Source organism: Ahaetulla prasina, chromosome 13, assembly GCF_028640845.1.
Source record: "Ahaetulla prasina isolate Xishuangbanna chromosome 13, ASM2864084v1, whole genome shotgun sequence".
Taxonomy (NCBI): Eukaryota; Metazoa; Chordata; class Lepidosauria; order Squamata; family Colubridae; genus Ahaetulla; species Ahaetulla prasina.
This window is the reverse complement of record NC_080551.1, coordinates 14,025,084-14,048,571: the sequence shown is the minus strand read 5'-3', so window position 1 is coordinate 14,048,571 and position 23,488 is coordinate 14,025,084. Positions and strand designations below refer to the sequence as shown.

General features: G+C 46.8%; 1 protein-coding gene across 1 annotated transcript; it reads left to right on the top strand.

The window, feature by feature from the left end:
- Positions 1 to 6,874: 6,874 nt before the first annotated feature.
- On the top strand, positions 6,875 to 20,606 carry RLBP1 (retinaldehyde binding protein 1). The gene is made up of 7 exons (XM_058156286.1): positions 6,875 to 6,886; positions 6,949 to 7,077; positions 13,721 to 13,925; positions 16,259 to 16,437; positions 18,185 to 18,343; positions 19,748 to 19,858; positions 20,448 to 20,606. Exons 1-7 carry the CDS (start codon positions 6,875 to 6,877, stop codon positions 20,604 to 20,606), a joined length of 954 nt encoding a protein of 317 aa, XP_058012269.1.
- Positions 20,607 to 23,488: the final 2,882 nt, after the last annotated feature.

Here is a 23,488-nt window from a genome sequence, read left to right as displayed (position 1 = left end):
AAGGATACTGTAAAATCTCCATTCCCACCCCAATCTAGGGGAAGGATGCTGTAAAATTCCCATTCCCTCCCAATCAGCTGGGATTCAGGAGGCAGAGAATAGATGGGGGTGGGGCCAGTCAGAATTTTTACTACCCGTTCTCCAAACTACTCAAAATTTCTGCTACCGGTTCTCCAGAACTGGTCAGAACCTGCTGAAACCCACCTCTGTCATGAAGCTTCCCCAATCAACTGTTTTTCCGAAGCCGTCCAGGAAGGTTGCAAATCATGATCATTTGTTCACAAGACACTGCCACTGTCCTAAATGGGAACCAAGTACCCAAATTGCGATCACATGACTGTAAGGGGTGGTACAATGGTCATAACTGCAAGCATGGTTCATAAGTCACTTTTCCAAGGTTGTCATAACTGAACCTCATAAGTTGAAGACTAACTGTAGCCCTTGAGCCTCTGCCCCGTTTACATAGAATGGACTGACAAGTACATAAAGACTTAGGAAGAACCCTCCTGGATCAAGTAAAGAGAGTCATGTCCCAAATCCCACCAGATGCTTCCAGGAAGGGCTCAAGTCGAATGAGAGAACAATTGCTCATAATTGGTGTGGAAGGTCTGGTTGGATTGACCTCATGCACTGAGACATCAACCAAAGTGTGAGCCATGAGCTGGGAGCCAACAGTTCTCAGGGCAGGGAAGTCATTTATGTCAGCAAACATTCAACTTCAGAAACATAAGAGCCTCTTTAAGTAAAGGAACGGTGGGAAGAAGCAGTGATGCATTTAATGATATAAAGAGAACCGGCATCCCTGTGCTGACAGAGGATAAAAGGTAAAGGTAAAGGTTCCCCTTGCACATATGTGTTAGTTGTTCCCGACTCTAGGGGGCGGTGTTCATCTCCATTTCAAAGCCAAAGAGCCAGCGCTGTCCGAAGATGTCTCCATGGTCATGTGGTCAGCATGACTAAACACTGAAGGCGCACAGAAAGCTGTTACTTTCCCACCAAAGATGGTCCTTATTTTTCTACATGCATTTTTTACGTGCTTTCGAACTGCTAGGTTGGCAGAAGCTGGGACAAGTAACGGGAGCTCACCCCATTACATGACACTAGGGATTTGAACTGCTGAACTGCTGACCTTTTGATCAACAAGCTCAACATCTTAGCCACTGAACCACCACGTCCCTTTTTCCGTATGTCCTGTATCCCTGACAGAGGATTCAGACACATAAATACAGAGACAGACATGGCAGGAAGAGAATATGGACCTATTGTGACTTAGGCCCAAGTAGTTATTACCAGGCACAATCAGTCCTAAACAAACGTATTTTATTAGAACAGCTGAGAATTACTTCATTCTCAGCTTAGTCCAAATTAATTCCAAAACAAAGTCCTTCAGAAAAAGTCCTTCCACCTTATCACAAACCTTTTTCTTCTTTGGCACCCTGCCAAAGGCTTGTCTTGGCAAGAACCTCATGAAGTTAAGAAACAGGAAATAAGAAACAATTGCAGCAACGTTGCTTTCCTACAAAGAGCCCAAGAGCTGTTGCTGCTCTTTTAAGCCTTATGGGAGGGGCGAATCATCTCCTGGCCTTACTCCCGAGTCATCCTTTTTGCTTTAGCTACTTTTGCCTTCTGGCAGCTCTTTGCATCTGTGCCCTAGGAACAGGCTCCTCCTGTTCCTCTGCCTCTCTGCTGTCTGCCTCTGGACGCTCCGGAGTCCGTGCATCACTCCCCGATGGCCCTGGCCCCACCTCTGCCTCCGACACAGAGCCCTCGTCCGGGCCTTCCCCTGACTCCAGGACTGACCCATTGCCCTCCCCAGCCTCCTCACTGTCCGACTCCGCTGCCAGCTCCGCAGGCTGCTGGCAGACCACAACAGGACTTCACATATGCAAAATATCTAAATTCGCCAGGAAGCTGCTCTTCCTCCTTTGATGGAGTTGCAGTCTCTGCCTTTTATCTCACTTTCAACATTCTCATGAATTCTTCATTCTCCCTCCATGTTACACTAATGAGTCTGGCCCAGTTCTACAATAAGAAGCTTTTATGCATGGTTAATCGGCCCCAGAATCCCATCAACGTCCCCATTATGCATTTCTCTGAGCCAAATCTCCTTGGCTGCTGTGTTGCCTTTGTCCCATCCCCTCATTTGCCTTTTGTACTTTCCTTCCATGGGAATCCCTTCCCTGCTTTTGGGTTGACCTCATTATGAAGCCCTCCTGAGCAATGCCCTGGGACGGCCTAACACAACCCAGCAGGATGTTTGTCAGGAGTTTTCTTTGATCCTCTCCAGTCCTACTGCAGTTCTCTGCAGCCTGCCGGTGTCAGAGTTCCTCACTCTTGGCTTCAAGGATTCCCCACAGAAATCTTCCTCGAGTATCTTAGCATCCTTTGTGAGTATTTTATTGATTGAAGTTTTGCAACGCTGCCAGCATTGGTTCTGTTTCTGCAACCAAAGATGCCATAGCTTTACTGATTTTTTTTTTTTAAAGAATAGGAGCGGTGATGGAGCTCAAGGCTAGCATGTCTATATTCCAATGACGAGAAGAACAACCAAGATGATTAGGGGACTGGAGGCTAAAATATACGATGAACAGTTACAAGAACTGGGCATGGCTAGTCTAGGCGAGAGAAGGACCAGGGGAGACATGATAGCAGTCTTCCGATATTTGAGGGGCTGCCACAGAGAGGAGGGGGTCAACCTATTTTCCAAAGCTCCTGAAGGCCAGACAAGGAATAATAATGGATGGAAACTGATCAAGGAGAGATTCAACCTGGAAATAAGGAGAAATTTTCTGACAGTGAGAACAATCAACCAGTGGAACAGCTGGCCTTCAGAAGTTGTGGGAGCTTCATCACTGGAAGCTTTCAAGAAGAGACTGGGCTGCCTTCTACCAAAAAAGATGTAGGGTATCCTGCTTGGGTGGGGAGTTGGACTAGATGACCTACAAGGTCCCTTCCAACTTCTATTCTATTCTATTCTATTCTATTCTATTCTATTCTATTCTATTCTATTCTATTCTATTCTATTCTATTCTATTCTATCCAATGTGAAACCACAACGCCCAATTCTATAGCTGATGTTGTTGTCATGTTCTTCCCAGGAACCCAGGATGCAGTAATATATCAACATAGTATATGTGCAGATCCAAACAGTGTTCCATTAATGTTCCATTATTATGGTTCATAGTCAGCCAGATGTTCAAACTGGATTTGGAATTTTTATCCAGCCAATGAACAAATCTTTCTCAAGGACTTGGCAGATGTTGTTTGATGGTGTTAAAGAGATCATCGCAGGATGTAAGCTGTTCCAAGTGGGGCTGCCTTTTGCAATTGATTGATGGAGATTTTGTCAATGCCGATGGTGTTTTGATTGAGATTGCATCCCAGGCTCCTATTACCACTGGTACTATCTTTGCTTTCTTTTGCTACTGTCATTCTATTTTTATTTGTAGGTCTTTGTATTTTGTGATTTTCATCCCATTCTTTTTCTTCTACTCCGCTGTCTCTGGGTATTGCAACATTCACCCTCGAGGGATTATTATTATTTATCGTATTATGGGGACAAACACAAAAGTTGAAACAACTAGTTAGGCAGAGGGAGATAAAAACTTGAGTAAGTAGAGAGACGTTCTGTATTTTTCACACTTGATGTCAGCTTCAAGGTAGACTAGAAAGCCAGAGTTATGCATGCTGATTTTTTAATAATAAGGGTATAATAACAGAATCTTGCAAATCTGAAGACTTCCCCTCTCCCTCCCTTTATCTTCATGAGCAATAAGGAGAGTCAAGTCTCAACTGCTTTCTCAAATTATATTTCTCCCTCAGACTAAAATTGCTTTTATCTGAACATTGTCTTGCTTGTAGCTCTTCCACGATAAAGCACTTTTCTAGGACATAGAATGGTTCATATAGAATAGAATAGAATAGAATAGAATAGAATAGAATAGAATAGAATAGAATAGAATAGAATAGAATAGAATAGAATAGAATTCTTTATTGGCCAAGTGTGACTGGACACACAAGGAATTTGTCTTGGTGCATAGGCTCTCATTGTACATAAAAGAAAAGAAATTCTTTCTTTACATTCGTAAAGAATCATAAGGTACAACACTTAATGATAGTCATAGGGTACAAATAAGCAATCGAATCATACTAAGAAAAATCAATATAAATTGTAAGGATACAACCAACAAAGTTACAGTCATACAGTCATAAGTAGTAGGAGATGGGTGATAGGAACGATGAGAAGATTAATAGTAAGAGTAATGCAGACTTAGTGAATTGTTTGACAGGAATTATTTGTTTAGCAGAATGATGGCATTCGGGGAAAAAACTGTCCTTGTGTCTAGTTGTTTTGGTATGTAGTGTCCTATAGTGTCTTTTTGAGGACATAAATTGAGTTGAAACAATTTATGTCCAGGATGCGAGGGGTCTGTAGATATTTTCACAGCCCTCTTTTTGACTTGCGCAGTATACACATCCTCAATGGAAGGCAGTTTGGTAGTAATTGTTTTTTCTGCAGTTCTAATTATCCTCTGAAGTCTGTGTCCGTCTTGTTGGGTTTGTAGAACCAAACCAGTTATGGAGGTGCAGATGACAGACTCAATAATTTTTCTGTAGAACTGGAATCAACAGCTCCCTGGGCAGTTTGAGCTTCCCGAGTTCTCATTGGGAATTTGTAGAAGTACAGTAAGATGCCAGATAGGGTCTGCAAGAATCCAGGCAACCCCTGGATGGTAGCCAAGAGTTGCAATTCTCTGTCTCTCTTTGCTGCCATCTAGTGATCATCCTGATCAGTGGTGGGATTCAAGTAATTTAACAACTGGTTCTTTGCCCTAATGATTTCTTCCAACAACCAGTTTGCCAAACTGCTCAGAAAGTTAACAACCGGTTCTCTCGAAGTGGTGCGAACTGGCTGAATCCCACCACTGATCCTGATCCTTGGAAATCAAGATCTGGGAACTCCCTAAGTCAGATCCTTTGAATGCTACTGATGAACTGATGAGACACCTAGGGATGAAAATTGCTGGGCTGACATTCTGTTATCTTAATGCAGCTCTTTTATATTTTTCTACCTCAATAGACTTTAGATACAATAATTAATGGAGGGGGGGAAATGAGGGGGAAAGAACCCACAAGGAAAATGAAGGATTACAAATTGAAGTCAGTGCTGTTTTCCCAATTTTGTGCTAAAATTCAAGGAATGAATGACCAAAGTCTTTCAGTGCCATCCAGGTAAGCTGGCATCCCATTGGGTCCAGCTTCTGATGGATGTGCAAGGCCAAGCTATCCAGAAAGCATCAGGATTGGACAGGTGAATGCATATAAAAAAGTAAATTTCAGCAACTCATTAGGAACTCTGGTGGCGCAGTGGTTAGAATGCAGTATTGCATACTAACTCTGCCCAGTGCCAGGAGATTGATTTTGACAGGATTTCCTGCTTTATAGCAAAGCTAAATCCCATGGCATAGCTGATCATCGGAAATACCGGTTCAGAGGAACCAGTAGCTTTTTAAACTGCCGGTTTGCCCGAACCAGTAGTTATTATCACTACCAGTTTGCCCGAACTGGAGTGAACCGCTAGCATTTCATCCCTGGTGCTCCATCACTGGAGGTTTTTAAGAAGATACTGGACAGCCATTTGTCCAGTATGGTATAGGGCTGTAATGGCGAACCTATGGTATGCATGCCCAAAGTGGCACGTGAAGCCATGTCACCCGGCACACGCGGCCTTACCTGGGTTTCTAGTGCGCATGCGTGCGCAATGATCTGCTGTCCTTCACGCACGCTGCAGTGCCAAAAACCGGTGTGCACATGTGCACCAGCCAACTGTCATGCGCGCATGTGCGCCAGAACCTAGAAGTTCCACTTTTCCAGAGCGCGATCCCTTTGCGCATGAAGCAGTGCTGAAAACTGGCCTGTGTGCATGCGCAGCGGTCAGCTGATCTTTGGGCACGCATGCACTCTAGAACCCGGAAGTTTGGCTTTTCCGGAGTGCATGTGCACGATATTTCCACATGACCTTTTCGGCACTCGGTATCGAAAAGGTTCGCCATCACTGGTATAAGGTTTCCTGCTTGAGCAGAGGGTTGGACTAGAAAGTCTCTTCCAACTCTGTTAAGCGTGGTTAATCTATTCAGTCATCGTTAGATAAAACTTGTGTAATCTCAGACTTTGCTAACAGGGTTCACCTATTGTTTTCTGTCTCCTTTTCTTTCTCCCAGGGGCTAGATTGGAGTGCAAAGATGACAGCAATGGTGAGTTTTAACTCCCTTCCTTTTTCCCATTCTCAAGTTCTCACTGGGGATAACTGTTGGAAAACATGCCAGATTCAAACCTTCTCTTCAGCAGAGACCACGCTAAACCCCAAAACATCAAACCCCAGTTCTGTCTGGCATGTTCCTCAAGTCCAATCTGTGTAGTTGTAGGTGCATCGTCACATGAGGTTTTCAAGAAGAGACTAGGTGGCCACCTGTCCAGAATGGCGTAGGGTCTCCTACCTGGACAGGGGGTTTATTTATTTACTAAATTTATTTGCCGCACATCTCATATCGAAATGAATCTGAGCGGGTTAGAGTAGAAGACCTCCAAGGTTCCTTCCAACTCGGTTAGTCTATGTTCCAACTATTTTCCTGTTCCCAATGTTATGTAAATCCAGCAAATCAGGCCAGATGAACTGAATTATGGTTCAGTAGCTTAAATATGGGGAAATATATGCTAATATAGGCAAGGTGTCTCCATACCCAAAACGAAAGCATGAATCGCCTCCATTAAAGCAGGCTAAAATGCAGTTGTGCAGTTTAGCGCTGCTTGAACTTGCAGCCGAAAGGATTCCCAACCACTGCTGTTGCTAGCCTGAATCTTTCCTCCCTTTGCAATGTCTCAAATTGTTGACTGAGGCTTTGCATGGTCAAGGCAGATGCGATCTTCATCTTGCAATTTCATTCCCAGACTGGCACCTTCAGGCCTGTTTCGGAAGAGGAGCAGGCTTTGCGGACTAAACTCGAGCGACTGAGCACCAGCGACCATGGTCCTGTGTTTGGGAAGCATGAGAAGATCCCCGCACATACCCTGCAGAAGGTGAGCATCATGGAGAAATTGGGGAGAACGACAGAAGCAAGGAACTCAAGGACCATTTGCAGATGCGGAAGATGGGCAAAAAAAACACTTAGCCCAGATCCGTTGGCCAGCTGGCATTGCCACTCGTTTTTATCCTGATCAGATGTCCTGCTTTAGCGAGGATTGTAAATATATATTTGGCTGCAAGTTCCTTGCGCTATTTTGCATGTCACTCAGACCTTTTAATCTAGGTTCAGCTACCTAACATTGATCGCCTTATTCATTTTAAGAGCTGTAACCATTTACTTCACAGCCATGGCCACCTAATCCTAAAATCCTGTAATGTTAAGACCAGCCTAGGTGTTAGAGGGAAGTATAATCTCCTCCTCCTCCTCCTCCTCCTCCTCCTCCTCCTCCTCCTCCTCCTCCTCCTCCTCCTCCTTCCTCTTCCTCTTCTCCTCCTCCTCCTTCTCTTCTTCTTCTCCTCCTCTTCTCCTCCTCCTCTCCTCCTCCTCCTCCTCCTCCCCCTCTTCTTCTTCTCCCCCTCCTCTTCTTCTTTCGCTTCCTCCTCCTCCTCCTGCCATATCCATCATCGGAGTTTGGCAATCATATTTTTATCAACAGCTGCATGAAAAAGTGCTTCTGAGTTTTGTCCAAACTCTGCCATGATGTGGCTTCAAAACTTGCAGCCAGGTTCTTCTGCCTGGACCTTGTTTGCCTTCAAACTTTCCCTGTCAGCCACTGGATGGCACCAAACGCCAAAAGAATAGGGCAATGTTAACTACAATACTGTATTGTAAGCTCCCAACTGACACTGTTGACTCTACTTGGATGTTAGTTCACTTTAGTTCAAAATGTTGGTTTGATTCACAACTACTCTTGGTATGGACCATTACTTTTAAAGGATAATTCCCCATGTGTTTAAAAATATTCCTTGTTACATATAAATAACAGTTATAATTTGGTTTCCACTTTAGGAAGGAGTCTGATTCTGAATCCAGATTTCAGGTTGTGTACCAAAAAATAAAATAAAAAAAAAATTGGAGCGGGGACGTATTTTTTGCTAGAAAGGGTTCCTTCAATTAATGACAAAAGGACTCCAGGCAGTCCTGGACTTAAAACTACAATTGAGACCTGAATGGCCATTGCTAAGAAAGTGAGCGGTGCCTGATTTTTCAGCCTTTTCTGCCAGTTGTTAAAGAAACCACTGCAATTGTTAAGTTTTACTCATAGTGTTCTGTTTCCCTTCCCCCAATACTCCCAGCAAAGAGTCCGTCAGAGGCCTTCCTTTTTTTTTTCCTTTTATTTACATAGATACATGTCCTGGCCACGTCTACCCACGGGCCTGCCAAGTTTCTGGAGATAACGAGGAAATTATAGATAAGGCCAGAATTACTCACGAATATATTCTTCCCTCCATGAATTAGCTTGCCCCAAATTCATTGCTTTGTCCGAGACAAAAAACCAGGAAGTCCCGCCTCCTATTTATAGTCTCTGCAGATGTCACTGCATGACAATTATGACTTGGCTTTGTCCCAACTCTTCCGCTGCTGCGCACGCCGATCAAGCCTTCGTAACCTTGCGTCCCTCCAAAACTGTTCTTGGGGCGTTGCCAAATCAGAAGAAGGCCCGGGAGAATCAGGCCTTGCCGACCCCTCCCTTTGAGTGGGTGCCAGGGAGGGAGAGGGCTCAAGAGAAGCAGGGCTTGCCAGGTCTTCTCCCTCATTTTCTGAATCATCCGAGTCCAGGAGTCTGGGTCCAGGAACCTGGGTCACAACACTATCCCTCACCGCAGGGCCCTTCCCCCGGGGCTGACGATCGGGATGCGGTCGGGCTGGGTTCTGCTCATGGAAGGCCTGCACCAGGTCAGGGGCATGAACGTCGGAGGCATTTACCCAGGAGAAATCAGTCCCGTATCCCTTCCACGCGATCAAATATTGGAAACGACCCTTTAGCCAGCGAGAGTCTCGTACGCTGTGGACTTCGTATTCCTCAGATCCGTCCTCAGCGACAGTGACGGGTGCTGTTGGGCACCGAAGGGGACTCGGTGTGGCCTCAGGAACCAGAAGGGACCGGTGAAAAACGGGGTGGATCCGCATGGATCGTGGCAGGGTCAGTCGGTAGGCTACCGGGTTGATGACTGCCTCGACAGGGAACGGGCCGATGAATCGGTGGTCCAACTTCTTTACCGGGCGGTCGGACGGGAGGTGTTTGGTGGAGAGCCACACCCGGTCTCCAACTGCCAGCGGGGGCGTTGCCCGTCGGGAGCGGTCGGCGGACCGTTTGTAGTCCTCCTCCAAGGTCCAAGGAGACGTGGGGCCCACCTCCGCTCTCCTTTGCTGCGACCAGGCGTCCTGGCGCTGCGCCTCTCGCACCTGGGCCCGCAAGTCCACTGGCTCCCGTGCTGCGGCCAAGGCTTCTGCCGGCAGCACTGTCCGTGGAGGAAGGGGGTCCTTGGCGCAGAGGTACTCTGGCTTGCGGGACAGGGCATCCGCCCTCCGGTTGTGACCGCTGGGAATGTAGGTCACGCGGAAGTTGAACCGGGCAAAAAACAACGACCACCGGATCTGCCGCTGGTTCAACTTCCGAGCTGTGGTGAGGTGCTCGAGATTCCGATGGTCCGCTCGACCTCCACCTGATGTCGGGCCCTCCAGATGGTGTCGCCAAGCCTCGAATGCAGCCTTGATAGCCAGCAACTCTTTTCCCAGATAGTGTAGTTGCGCTCGGAAGGGTTGAGTTTCCGGAGTAGTAAGCGAGGGAAAAAGTGTGCCGCCATTCGCCGGAGCCTGTAGCAGCACCGCCCCAGAGCCACATTGACGCGTCGTTTCCACCACAAAAGGCCGGAGCGGGTCGGGATGCCTCAGGACGGGTTCCGTGACGAAGGCTTTCTTGAGGGCTGTGAATGCTTCTTGCTGCGGGGACCCCACCGAATGCAACCTTCTTCCTGAGGAGCTGGGTAAGTGGAGCTGTCAGTGTGGCGAAGCCCGGGATGAAGGTCCGGTAGTAGTTGGCGAAGCCCAGTAGGCGCTGAACATCCTTCACCCGACGAGGGCTTCCCAGCTACACAAAGCTTCTACTTTACATGGGTCCATGGCTATGCCCTCGGGCGAGATGATATGCCGAGGAATTCTATGGAAGTCCGGAAGAAGACGCATTTCTCCAGTTTCGCATTGAGTTGTTGCTCCATAGCGTTGCAGAACCAGACTGGCGTGTCGAAGGTGGCTTTCCTGGACCGGGAGTAAATCAGGATGTCGTCGAGGTAGATAACCACGAACCGATCCAACATGTCTCGGAACACGTCGTTCATGAAGTGCTGAAAACGGCGGAGCATTGGTCAACCCAAATGGCATGACAGTGTATTCGTAGTGTCCGTATCGGGTGCCGAATGCCGTCTTCCATTCGTCTCCTTCTCGTATCCGCACCAGGTTGTAGGCCCCGGAGATCGAGCTTGGTGAAGATCGTGGCCTCCGCAACCTTTCCAGTAGCTCCGGGATGGCGGCAGGGGTAGCGATTCCGCACCGTAATGGCGTTTGGCGGCGGTAATCACAGCATAGGCGCAAGTCCCCTGTCTTCTTCTTCACAAAGAGGACCGGGGCCGAGAGGGACTTTGAAGGCGGATGAACCCTCGGGCCAGGTTTTTGTCCAGGAAGTCCCTGAGGCGGCCAACTCGGGCTCCGACATGGAATACAGGCGTCCCACAGGCAGTGGTGCGTTGGGCAGAAGGTCCACGGGCAATCGTAGGGCCGATGCGGGTAGTCGGTCCGCCTCCTTCTCGCTGAACACGCCGGGCGAAGTCCGTCAGCTCAGGAGGCAAGGTGATGGCAGCGGTGGGGACGTTCTGGCCGGCACAGGTGTGGCGGATGTGATCGACGCACTGCAGACTCGGGAAAGAGATGGCGTTCGCGACCAGGCCACCTGAGGATCGTGGGTCCGAAGCCAGGCCAACCCAAGGACCAAGGGAAAATGAAGGTCCGCCGTGACATAAAACTGGATCGCCTCCTCATGGTCCCCAATAGCCAGGCGCAAAGGCTGGGTGGCGAATTTAATGGGGCGGACACCAGTTCTCGCCCATCAATTGTCTCTACCGCATCGGAGGGTCCACCGGAACCACGGGACCGCAAACTGGGTCACAAAGGCCTGGTCCATAAAGTTTGTTGTGGCCCTGAGTCCACCAGCGCATGCGCCTGGAGCCCGTCCGACTGGTTCCCCAACCATATCCGTGTGTCCAGAATCAGATGCCGAGGGGCCCAGAGTCTACTTCCATAGCGTCCAGTGGGGCTTAGTACGTGCCCGACCTAGGGTTTCCCGAGGTCGGGCCTGCTCCGTTCGATTGGTCACGCTGTGATTCGGGGACGGCGTGCGTGCCCGCCGCTTTCTGGGGCAAGAAGCGGCGGTGGCGGGCTCCCACAGTACAGGCACAATCCCCTTGGCGCCTCGGTTCCGCTCCTGGGCTGTTAGGCGAGGTCTGGCCGCTCCCAACTCCATGGGCTCTTCCGCAGCGGTTACAAAACGTGGGCGACCCTGGGTGCTGGTGGTGCAGGAAGTGGGGTGCAGATGTCGACGGAGGGTCCCGGGGTGCGACGGGACGGTCGCCGTTGCAGGCGGGCATCGAGGCGGAGACAAAGGGCACCAAGTTGTCGAGGTCCGGCGCCTCCACGCTGGCCAGCTCGTCTTGCAATTCCTCTGAGAGTCCCTCCTGAACGCTGGCCCACCAGCGCTGCATCATTCCAGTCAGAGTCCTGGCACAAAAGACGAAATTCGCGATGTACTCCTGCAGGGGCGTTTCCCTTGACGGAGTTCCTTAAGGCGCCTGGTTGCCGTCAGCATTGAACGGGTCCTCATACATGGTGCGAGGTGCTGCCAAAACGCTGTTGGTCCGCCAGCAGGGGCTGTCCTGGAGCAAGAGGGCGTGGCCCATCGAGCAGCCGAGCCGGAAAGAAGGTTAATCACGAAGGCCACCTTAGCCCGGTCGTCTGGGAAATCCTCTGGCCTCATAGCCATGTAGAGCTGGCACTGTCCCAAGAAGGTCGGGAACATCTCAGGCTGCCCAGAAAACTTATCCGCACGGTTATCGGGCACTTGCGGCGAGGAGGAGGTGGGAGGATGGGGGCTGCAGGCACATTCCTGGCAGCAAGTTGGCCTGCCAAGTGAGCCACTTGCTGCTGGAGCTGTTGATTAGCCGCGTAGCTGCTCTAACTGCTGCTGTACCTGCTGCTGATCCATCTTTGGTGGAAGATGTTTTAGTCAGGTCTTGGACAAAATGTTCTGTTTCCTTCCCCAATACTCCCAGCAAAGAGTCCGTCAGAGGCCTTCCTTTTTTCCTTTTATTTACATAGATACATGTCCTGGCCACGTCTACCCACGGGCCTGCCAAGTTTCTGGAGATAACGAGGAAATTATAGATAAGGCCAGAATTACTCACGAATATATTCTTCCCTCCATGAATTAGCTTGCCCCAAATTCATTGCTTTGTCCGAGACAAAAAACCAGGAAGTCCCGCCTCCTATTTATAGTCTCTGCAGATGTCACTGCATGACAATTATGACTTGGCTTTGTCCCAACTCTTCCACTGCTGCGCACGCCGATCAAGCCTTCGTAACCTTGCGTCCCTCCAAAACTGTTCTTGGGGCGTTGCCAAATCAGAAGAAGGCCCGGGAGAATCAGGCCTTGCCGACCCCTCCCTTTGAGTGGGTGCCAGGGAGGGAGAGGGCTCAAGAGAAGCAGGGCTTGCCAGGTCTTCTCCCTCATTTTCTGAATCATCCGAGTCCAGGAGTCTGGGTCCAGGAACCTGGGTCACAACACATAGAGTAAATCCAATTAGAGGTGTGTTGGCTCAGTGGCTTGATGATGCTGGAGATGGTCTCTGCTCCAGCGGTTCAAGTCCTAGCACTGCTCCCGTCACTCGCCTCAGCTTCTGTCCACCTAATGGTTTGAAAGCATGTTCTATGTGAGTAGGTAAATAGGTACCACTTTGGTGGGGAGACGAGTTGGTGTTCTGTGAGAGCAGTCAGATTTCTGCTGGCTCTGAACCTTCCCGGCTGCAGCGCCTGTTTGTGTGATGGCTCCAGGAACTGAAGGAGCCTTGGACGATGCTGTAGGAAGAGCCTCTTGTCCTTCTTTCTGGTGCAAAGCCAGCTCGCCCTCCTGTGGCACACCTTGGGAAGTGTGCAAGCATTTCCTACGACAGAGCTTGTCCCTTGGCAGCCAAACTACTACTCTCTGCAATAGTATTGTTGTCTCCTGGCTAGTGTAACAATGCCATATGATGATGATGATGATGATGATGATGATGATGATGATGATGATGATAATAATAATAATAATAAGTGAATCCTGCTTCCCCCATTGACTTTGCTTGTTGGAAGCCAGCTGGAAAGGTCACAAATGATGATCACATGACCTTGAGACATTGTAACCACTGTAAATACCTGCAGGTTGCCAAGCGCCCACATCCCCATTTGACAAAATGGGGATGCTACAACTGTTGTAAGTGCAAGGACTGGCCATAAGTCATACTTTTCAGTGTCTTGTAACTTTGAACAGTCACTAACACATGGTTGTAAGTTGAGAACTGCCTGTACTTTCCCAGGAAAATCTAGAGATTCCCGTATAATCCTCCAACTCATTGTCTATCTGTCAGATTATCTTTGCCTCTCATCCCTAGGCTAAAGATGAATTGAACGAGACCCCAGAGAAACGTGAATTAGCAATCAAAGAGCTTCAGGAGCTTATCCAGGAGAAAGCTAAAGATGGAGACGACATTTGCAAAGCAGTTGCTGAGAAAATGCAGGGGAAGGAAGAAGCTTTCCTCTTGCGTTTCATACGTGCCCGCAAGTTTGATATCAGCAGAGCTTATGATTTGATTAAAGGTGAGAATTCTTCCATTGGACCCTTCCCTGAAGACATACAGTTCCATAACTATCACTCTTTGGGGGTTGAAGTTTATTTACTTACTGATTTCAACGATTTTGATAGCTGTCCAGCTCATAGCTTGGGTGGTGTGATGCTCAGTGGGTAAGAGGCTGGGCTTGTTGGCAGGAAAGCCAATATTTGAAACCCGAGTGCTGTGCGATGGGGTGAGCTCCCGTCCTCGCCTTGCTCCTGCCCATCTAGCAGTTTGAAGGCATGCAAATGCGAGCAGATAAATAGGTACCACTTTGGCGGGAGTATAACAGTGCTCCGTGATGTCACGCTGGCCACATGACCATGAAAATGTCTTTGGACAGCGCTGGCTCAACGGCCCTTAAAACAGAGATGAACACTGCACCCTAAAGTTGGCGGCAACTAGTAGAATCAAATCCACAGGGATTTCTTTCCTTTCCTTTGCAGCTCACAGGCGTGTACAAAGATTAAAAGCATCACAATATACATTCATGATTTTACACTCAAACAACAACCCCGAAAAGAAAACCATACCACCAACAGAGCTAAACTAACTGCCTGCGCCAAAAGTCTGGAGGAACAATCAGGTCTTCTGAGCTTTACGAAAAGCTAAAAGACCACCAGGATTTCTGGGAAATGCTGTTTGATAAGGCAGATGCAGTCACATAATTGCGCAGCTCTGGGGTTCCAACAAGATGGCATCGTGTTTTCCCCTCTTCAAATAATTTTATTACAATTTACAAACCATACACATAGCCCACTGTAACAACATTGCCAAAAAGGCACTAAGAGTTGTTAACCTAAGCTTGCATAGCTTCTTGTCTGGTAGTATTGTACTACTAACTAGAGCATACAAAACATTTGCTAGACCAATTCTTGAATACAGCTCATCTGTCTGGAACCCGCACTCCATATCGAACATAAATACAATCAAGCGAGTCCAGAGATATTTTACAAGAAGAGTCCTCCACTCCTCTGCTCGCAATAAAATACCTTATGCCACCAGACTCCAAATTTTGGGCTTAGACAACTTAGAACTATACCAACTTCAGTCTGACCTAAGCATAGTACCTAAAATTATCTACCGCAATGTCCTACCTGTCAATGACTACTTCAGCTTCAACCACAAGAATACATGAATAAATAATAGATACAAACTCAAGGTAAACCGCTCCAAACTTGATTGCAGAAAATATGACTTCAGCAACAGAGTGGTCAATGCCTGGAATGCACTACCTGACTCTGTGGTTTCTTCCCCAACCCCCCAAAACTTTAAGGTTAAACTGTCTACTGTTGACCTCACCCCATTCCTAAGAGGTCTGTAAGGGGCGTGCATAAGCGCACCTGGGTGCCTACCATCCCTGTCCTAATATTCCTTTTTACTTACTGATTCCATGTATCCAAATTATGTTTATACTTTTACCTGTTATCTTATATATGATTGACAAATAAATAAAAAAATAAAAAAATAACATAAATTAACAATCAATGGAAATTGTAAAGAATAAAAAGAGAATAGGGATAGAAGTGTGAAAATGTGTAAAGGAAAGGAAAACACCAAGGATAATAAAGAACGTTTACACTCAATTCTTAGTTTAAGACTATAATAAAATGTCCATTTCCCCCCCACAAAAAGTGGGAAATAAAAAAAAAATATTTCTCCCCTTTTTAAAATTCAACAATCAGCAAATCCACATGTCAAATTTTGGTGTTTTTTTCCTCCTTCAAAAAGTCCACAAAGGGCTTCCAATTACGGATGAATTTTTTCAGTGATTTTTTCTGTTACGAGGGCCATTACGAGTACACTGAGAGCATATGCACCAAGACAAATTCCTTGTGTGTCCAATCACACTTGGCCAATAAATTCTATTCTATTCTATTCTATTCATTAACCTGGCCACCATTGCCAATTCTGTCATCTTGATTAACCCGTTCCTCTGTTACGGAATTCCTCTGTGGTGGAATGTGACAATATCAAGATGGCGTTGTTTGATGGACAGAACCTGGAGTCTGCCTTCCGTGCTAGATCTGGTGGGATGAGCAGGTGGGAGGTGGGAAGGCAGGCGATCCCGCAAATAACTTGGTCTGATGCCACGTAAAACATCATAGGTGACAACCAAAACCTTGAATTCGATTTGGAAACCAACTGGGATAAGTTATATTACTTGGTCGCCACTCTTAACTGCTCTTAACTGGGAAAAACCCTGCCTCTGTCACCAGTTCCACCTTGGAGACATCAAGTTTTAATTTGATCGTTGAGCCGTCGGTTCGTGTAGCATCTCTAATGTGGCACTGTTAGAGCCTCTATCCCTAACTCCAGGTTACGTCAACTTCCGTCAGCAGTATCCAGAACTCTTTGAAAACCTGGTGCCCGAGGCAGTACGGAGTACTATTGAGGCTGGCTACCCTGGCATTTTGTGCAACAGGGATAAATACGGTCGGGTGGTACTGCTGTTCAACATAGAGAACTGGGATTATGAAGAGATCACGTTTGATGAGGTTGGTATTTGTTTGGTAAAGGTGTTCATCTTTTTGTAAGCTTTTTCTAAGCCTTTAACAATCATAGCGCCTCCTAAAGCAGTGCTGTAGCTCTCCAGATGTGGCTCAATGGCAATTGCCGATATTTCTCATCTTGGGCAAGGCAGCATCTGGGATGGAGAACATCTGGGTGCAAACTGCAAACAGAGAAGGGAGATGCCATGTAGCTTGCCTGCTATGATTTTTGTTTATGTTGTTCTTCTTAGTTGGGGTTGCTATGTTAAGTTCACTTTTTTTAATTTGAATTTATATCCCGCCCTTCTCCGAAGACTCAGGGTGGCTTACACTGTGTTAAGCAATAGTCTTCATCCATTTGTATATTATATATAAAGTCAACTTTTATTGCCCCCAACAATCTGGGTCCTCATTTTACCTACCTTATAAAGGATGGAAAGCTGAGTCAACCTTGGGCCTGGTGGGACTAGAACCTGCAGTAATTGCAAGCAGCTGTGTTAATAACAGACAGACTTAGTCTGCTGAGCCACCAGAGGCCCAATTTACTTAGTGAAATCTTCTCTAACTTGGACGAGAAAATCTACATCAGTCAAAAGGCAGGAGACTGTCTCTTAGGGAACATTGAATGAAATTGCTTTGTTTGGAATAAGCCACGTGATGTCTTATCAGTTTTGATAGGCATGAATCTCTACTGGACCAGATCAAAGTCATATCTAGCTGGGTCAGGCATCTCTGTAGCCAGTCAGAAATCAACTGGAAGGAAACCCAGAAGCAGAACAAGCAAAATCAATTCACAAGTATTTGGTATTCAGAATTATACTATGACGGCAATAGAATTAAGTAGCTGGGTTCACACACTGCAGGTACACTATAGTTTACTTATTTTTGTAGAAGTAGCACATTCTAGGCTAGAAACATCTGAAAGAACCTAAAACAGAGTTAATGCTTTCTGTACTTCTTCCCACCATCATTTGGAATTTTGCAGCCCACATCCAATAGTTTTGATTTAGGACTTAGTTTTAGATGAACTGAACAAACTGTGCTTTGGAAATCCCAATTCGTGGATTAAGTTTATTATAATAACTCAATTAATTGTGGCCTGCTAAAACTTCATTAAAACCAAATATGGTTACTTTGATGAAGGAATCCTTCCCACATATAGTAATCATCACAACTTGCAGCCTCTGATTTTATCCTCCATTCAATCAGGAAAAGCAGCCACCATTATTGGAAAGTCAAGTCTTTATAGTGACACAAATAGTTTGCATCATGGTTTGTTTAAGGAAACTTGTTTGGTTTGGGAGTTCAAACATTGTGCTATGCTAGGAACCATGGTTTCCAAACTATGGCAGCTGGATTCATAAAGCCTATGCATAATCAAACAAATTCCATTATGTCTTTGGATGATGTGTAAATCCAATCCTATTGGTAGAAGAGAATATTCGTAGGTCAAGATTGAGCCATGGGGTCCTTGGTGGTTTTTTTCTTGCAGATGTTTTATTACCCAAACTAGGTAACACTATCAGCACTGATAATGTTATCTAGCCTGGTAATGAAACATCTGCAAGAAAACAACTAAGCTTAGAGAGCACCAAGGACCCCACAAATCCAATCCTATCCTCTTTGATGATGATTACTCCTTTACTTGAATCACTAGCAGCACCATGGCTGGTGTTTCAAAGCCAACGTGGTAGAGGAAGGTCCATGAATGTGTTGGAGCCTGAGCTGCTACTCTCCAATGGTTTTACTACAGATCCTCCGTGCCTACTGCGTGATCTTGGAGAAGCTGCTGGAGAACGAGGAAACTCAAATCAACGGCTTCTGTATCATTGAGAACTTCAAGGGCTTCACCATGCAGCAAGCCTACGGCATCAAGCCTTCTGAACTGAAAAAAATGGTGGACATGCTACAGGTGAGCCTGACCTAATTGCCATGGCAAGCTGCAGAGATGGAACAACATCTGGAAATTGCCCTAAATTAAGACAATCATGCTAGAATATATGGGATAGCGGTACACAATGGAGCCATAGGGAAGGGTTGAAGTCAATGGACTTCTGCAACGTTCTTTGCCATCTAATGAAGGGGCTCCAGGAAATCCTTTGGGTCAGGTCTGTAGATTCTCAGTAATCCAGATCAGGGGTCAGACCTCAGAAACCACTAACTTCTAACCACTAATATGATCTGCCTAATGACCGGCTGGGTGCGCGTGGCTAGGTGGTCATGTGACTGGGTGGGCGTGGCCAACTCGATGTCACTCACATTGAGGGGTGCCTCGGCAGCCTCTACTCACCCCTCCCCTCCCAGCCACTCCTCCCCTCCCCACCCAGGCTCCTTAGGGCCCCAACAGGAAGCAGTTGTTGGAGCTAAGCAGCCACCATGAGAAAAAGTTGGCAAAACAGCTGGCTCAGTTCAAATTGGATCTGACCAAGAAGGAGGCTCAGCAGAAGCACCTCACTCAGGACTACGAGCATTGGCTTTCCAAGCAGAGGGAAGAACTGTGGGAGTGCAAAGCCAGGTACTAGCACCTGGAGGTTCAGTGGGCTGAGATGGTCAGCCAGTTCCAGGCCATGATGCAGTCCCACTGGAACAAGGCCCTCTGGCTCTTCGCCACCAGAGGCACGTCCCCCCAGCCTTTGCCCAAAGCCCCGCAGCAGGAGGCTGAAGCAGACCCCAAATTGGAATTTCTGCCCCCCCCCTCTGACCCACACAAAAAGACCCCAAAGGGGGAGATTCTCTGCAGTAACACAAACGTTCATTGCACGCATCCAACCCAGGGGCCGTAGTTTGATTTAGTGCAATATAAAAAATGCAAATGATTTTTCTGCGGACCACCAAAGTTTTCTCGCAGACCACCAGTGATACCTGGTCCACCAGTTGGTGACCACTAATCCAGATCATGGTTGTCTCCAAGGGGCTTTTTCAGGTGGCAACTGGACTTCCTTATTTTTTTCTTTTGAAGACGTTTCACTTCTCATCCAAGATGCTTCTTCAGCTCTGACAGCCCTATCCTTCCATTCCCCACGATTCCGTCAGAGCTGAAGAAGCGTCTTGGATGAGAAGCGAATATAAGACTTTTCCATCTAAAAATGGACACGAGAGGATAGAGATGACTTCCTAGTCACAAATTGTTCCTTTTTTGACCCAGTTGCTGAGACTGTGCACTGCCAGAATCATCAGTGGGGAGATTTGACTAGTTTAGTGGATGAGGTCTTATGTGAACAGGGCTAAGAAGAGATCTTGGTTTCTGGATAGATGAGATCTTGCTTAAGACACCTTCCATTTTTCTGGCTTTCACGTTTATCTTTGGAATTCCCAGGATTCCTTTCCAGCTCGATTCAAGGCCATTCATTTCATTCACCAGCCTTGGTATTTTACCACCACCTACAATGTTGTCAAACCGTTCCTGAAGAACAAGCTTCTGGAAAGGGTGAGTTGTAAGACTGCACAATGTCAGGTTAATGTCGGGTTAATGTCAGAGTTCCAAGTAACACCCCCAACAAAAGGAGACTCTGAGGCTTGGATTTCCTCAAAGTTACATTTTATTAGAGATGTCATATTGGTACATCTCGGGAAACCCGAATCTGAAAGCTTCCAGGGTTTCCCCACCCAAAGGAAAGTTCAAGTCCCTGCCCAACACCCACAAGTCCATCACACGGTCCAATTACAGCATGGTTCCAACTGGTGAGGTCTCCCAGTTCCAGCCCTCCAGGTGCAGGGCAAGATGGCCTTGACTTTCTGAGAAAGGAATGTTATTATGACTACGCATCACCCATGCTCCATCCAATCCCCCCCTCCCCCAGTTTCCCACACTAGGAAACATGGCAGGCCTGAAGGCACAATGACCGAAATGGCATCCCAGCCTGACACACAATAGTACAGGTAGCCTTCGGCTTATCACCACAATTCGGACCAGAATTCCCATCGCTAGGCCAGATTTTTAAAAATAGAATAAGCAACTCCAAAGGAACCCCGGCTTTCTTCTGTTCACACCTTCCCTCTTTTCCTTTCTTACTCAGGTCTTCGTGCACGGAGATGAACTTGCCACCTTCTTTCAAGAGATAGATGCGGATATCTTGCCGGCTGATTTTGGAGGCAACCTGCCCCGATATGATGGCAAAATGATCGCAGAGAAGCTTTTCGGGGCCTCGATGGACACTGAAGACACAACTCTCTAAAAACGAACAGCCCGAGGTGGAAGATCAGCCTCAGTTTTTCTCTGAAATGCAGTGCAGTGTAGTTCTCAACGTATAATCCAGATTAGGACCAGAATTTCCATTGCTAGGACAGGCGTTTTGTTAAGCAAGCAGCACACGGTTTTAGAACCCTTTTTTTTTTTGCTACGGTTGTTAAGTAAATCGCATGGTTGGTTCAGTTGAATTTACATTCTCCCATTGACTTTACTCCTGGGAAGCCGAAGCAATTACATGCAACCATCGTAAACACAGCTAGTGGCCTAATTTTTGATCATGTGACCATGGGGGTTGGGGATGCTGTGCCAATCGTGAGAAGACCAGTTGCGAGTCACTTTTTTTCCCCTGGTGACGTCGTAACTTCAAACGGTCACTAAATTAAAGGTTGCAAGTTGAGGACTACCTCAATTGATGGGCCATACAGATTGTGACAAGCTCTATTTCTTTCATTCCTCATTTTCACCCTCTCTCAGCCATCAAAGGCAGAGCCCCCCCCCTTCCAAAAACAGGTTCTGTCACCTTCCCTCGTGAGGATAAGAAAGCAAACCGAAGGAGAAGACCACAGATCACTCAGTTGGGGGATCTACAAAGAAGGCACTATGGCTAGTTTGGTTCACTTTGAGCCCAGCCACTGGTGTGTGTCCAATGGACCACTTTAGAACTGGCCTTATTCGGATTTTTTTTTTTTACATTTATATCCTGCCCTTCTCCGAAGACTCAAGGGCGGCTTACGTTGTGTAAGGCAATAGTCTCATTCTATTTGTATATTTATATACAAAGTCAACTTATTGCCCCCCCCAACAATCTGGGTCCTCATTTTACCTACCTTATAAAGGATGGAAGGCTGAGTCAACCTTGGGCCTGGTGGGACTAGAACCTGCAGTAATTGCAAGCAGCTGTGTTTAATAACAGGCTTCTTACAGCCTGAGCCACACTGCGGCCCCACACCGCGGATTGAGGCATTGGAAAAGTATGTCTTCAGAGTTGTACATTTTATGACAGCGATGGCGAATCTTTCCAGCACCGAGTGCCCAAACTGGAACACTCGCGCACGCGTGCGGCACCCACCTGGTTTTCGGGTTTCCAGAGCTCCGGCACACATGAAGATCAGCTTGTCGGCGTGCATGTGTGCACCGGAAACTGGAAGAGCAGCTGGCACTGACGCATGCCATAGGTTTGCCATCACGGTTTTAGGATCACATTAGCGGATGTTGGAAGATGGTTCTAAATTGTTTGTGTGGAGGGGGCATGGGAAGAATTCTTCTGGGATAGAAACCTTGCAGGCCGACTGAAATATTTTTTTCCCAGTATAAATATGAGTTTTGTAGCCAACTGAAATGGTTCTGATCGCGTGCATGCTTTTGGCTTAAGTTGCTTTAGTAAACTAAATGCGCCAATCACGAAGATTGTTTGTATGCTCCATGCTTTAAAAGACCAACGTAGTTTAAGCAATTAGGCAGAGCAAATCAAAGACAGATGTATTTTTGTCTTCTTTTGCTTACTTCATTGGGTTTCCACAGCTCATGGGGGGGGGAGGGGAAGAGCCGTACCACAAAGATAGAGCCCTGCCTTTACATTATGGGAGGTCCCAGGCTCTGCTTTCTACTTTCTTCACATATAGCTGGGGGGGAAAAATCCCTCCTTACGTAAGTCAAGCATCATCTTGCCATTTTTCAGAATCACCATCATCTCATGCCTGCCTGAAATCTCTCAAGGTTCCAATCTCCTCCCCCTGAAAAAGTGGCAAAGTCTCAGGCAACAACAAATTGTGAGACTTTGCAGCCTCTTAAAAGCTTCATCCCCTTCAAACATAGTTTTTGTAAGATTATCTTAATTTGATGGAAGCTTTGATGGATGCTGAACAAGGGCGGGTTTCACTTACCTTTGCTACTGGTTTGCCCTGCGTGCGCTCACTTCGCACGCACACTGTCCGTGCATGCGCCTGGTCTTCTGCACATGCGCTCTGACTTTGAAAATGTGACTAAATAGCATGATATGGAGCCGAGGCGAGCCCACCTGCAATTGCCGCTACCAGTTCGCCCGAACTGGCTGAATCCCACCTCTGATGCTAAAGGTATTTTGACAACTGCCCAAGCACCCCCCTGGTTTTTGTCCACTTATCACATGTAACTTTAGCCTCTGGTTCTTAACTATTAGTCCTGGGTTTGTCTAAACACTGAGTCAAAATAAAGCCTACATTACAAGTAGTCTTTGACTTATGTCCCCGAGACACCGCAACCATAATAAATACATGCTGGTTGCTAAGTGTTTGAATTTTTAAACGTGATCACATGGGTTGCTGCTAAAAGTTGCAAGTGCAAGAATTGATTGTAAATCACTTTTTTCAGTGCCTTTTGTAATTTTGCTTGCTAAATAAATGGTTGTACATTGAGGATTACTTCTACTGTATAGCAAAAGCACTTAGATTTATATGCTGCTTCACAGTGCTTCTACAGTCCTCTCTAAGCGGTTTACAGAGTTAGCGTATCACCCCAAACAATCTGGGTTCTCATTTTACTCACCTTGGAAGGATGGAAGGCTGAGTCAATCTTGAGCAGGTGAGAATCGAACTGCTGACAGTCGGCAGAGTTAGTCTGCAATACTGCATTCTAACCACTGTGTCACCACCTCTCTTCATATCCTGCCTCTCATTTGTCTTCCCTGCTCATTCCTCAAGATAATCCTAGAGAAGAAGCCAGGCTGTGGGTGGGTTTTTTTGGTTAGTGGGTCCTTTAATCACATGCATCTGAAGACAGTTATCTAATCTGGCCATTTCACACAGAAGGAAACATTCCGCTTCTCCTCTGTCAGATGCTCAGTTTTAAAGACAGTAAAGATAAAGGTTCCCCTCGCATATATGTGCTAGT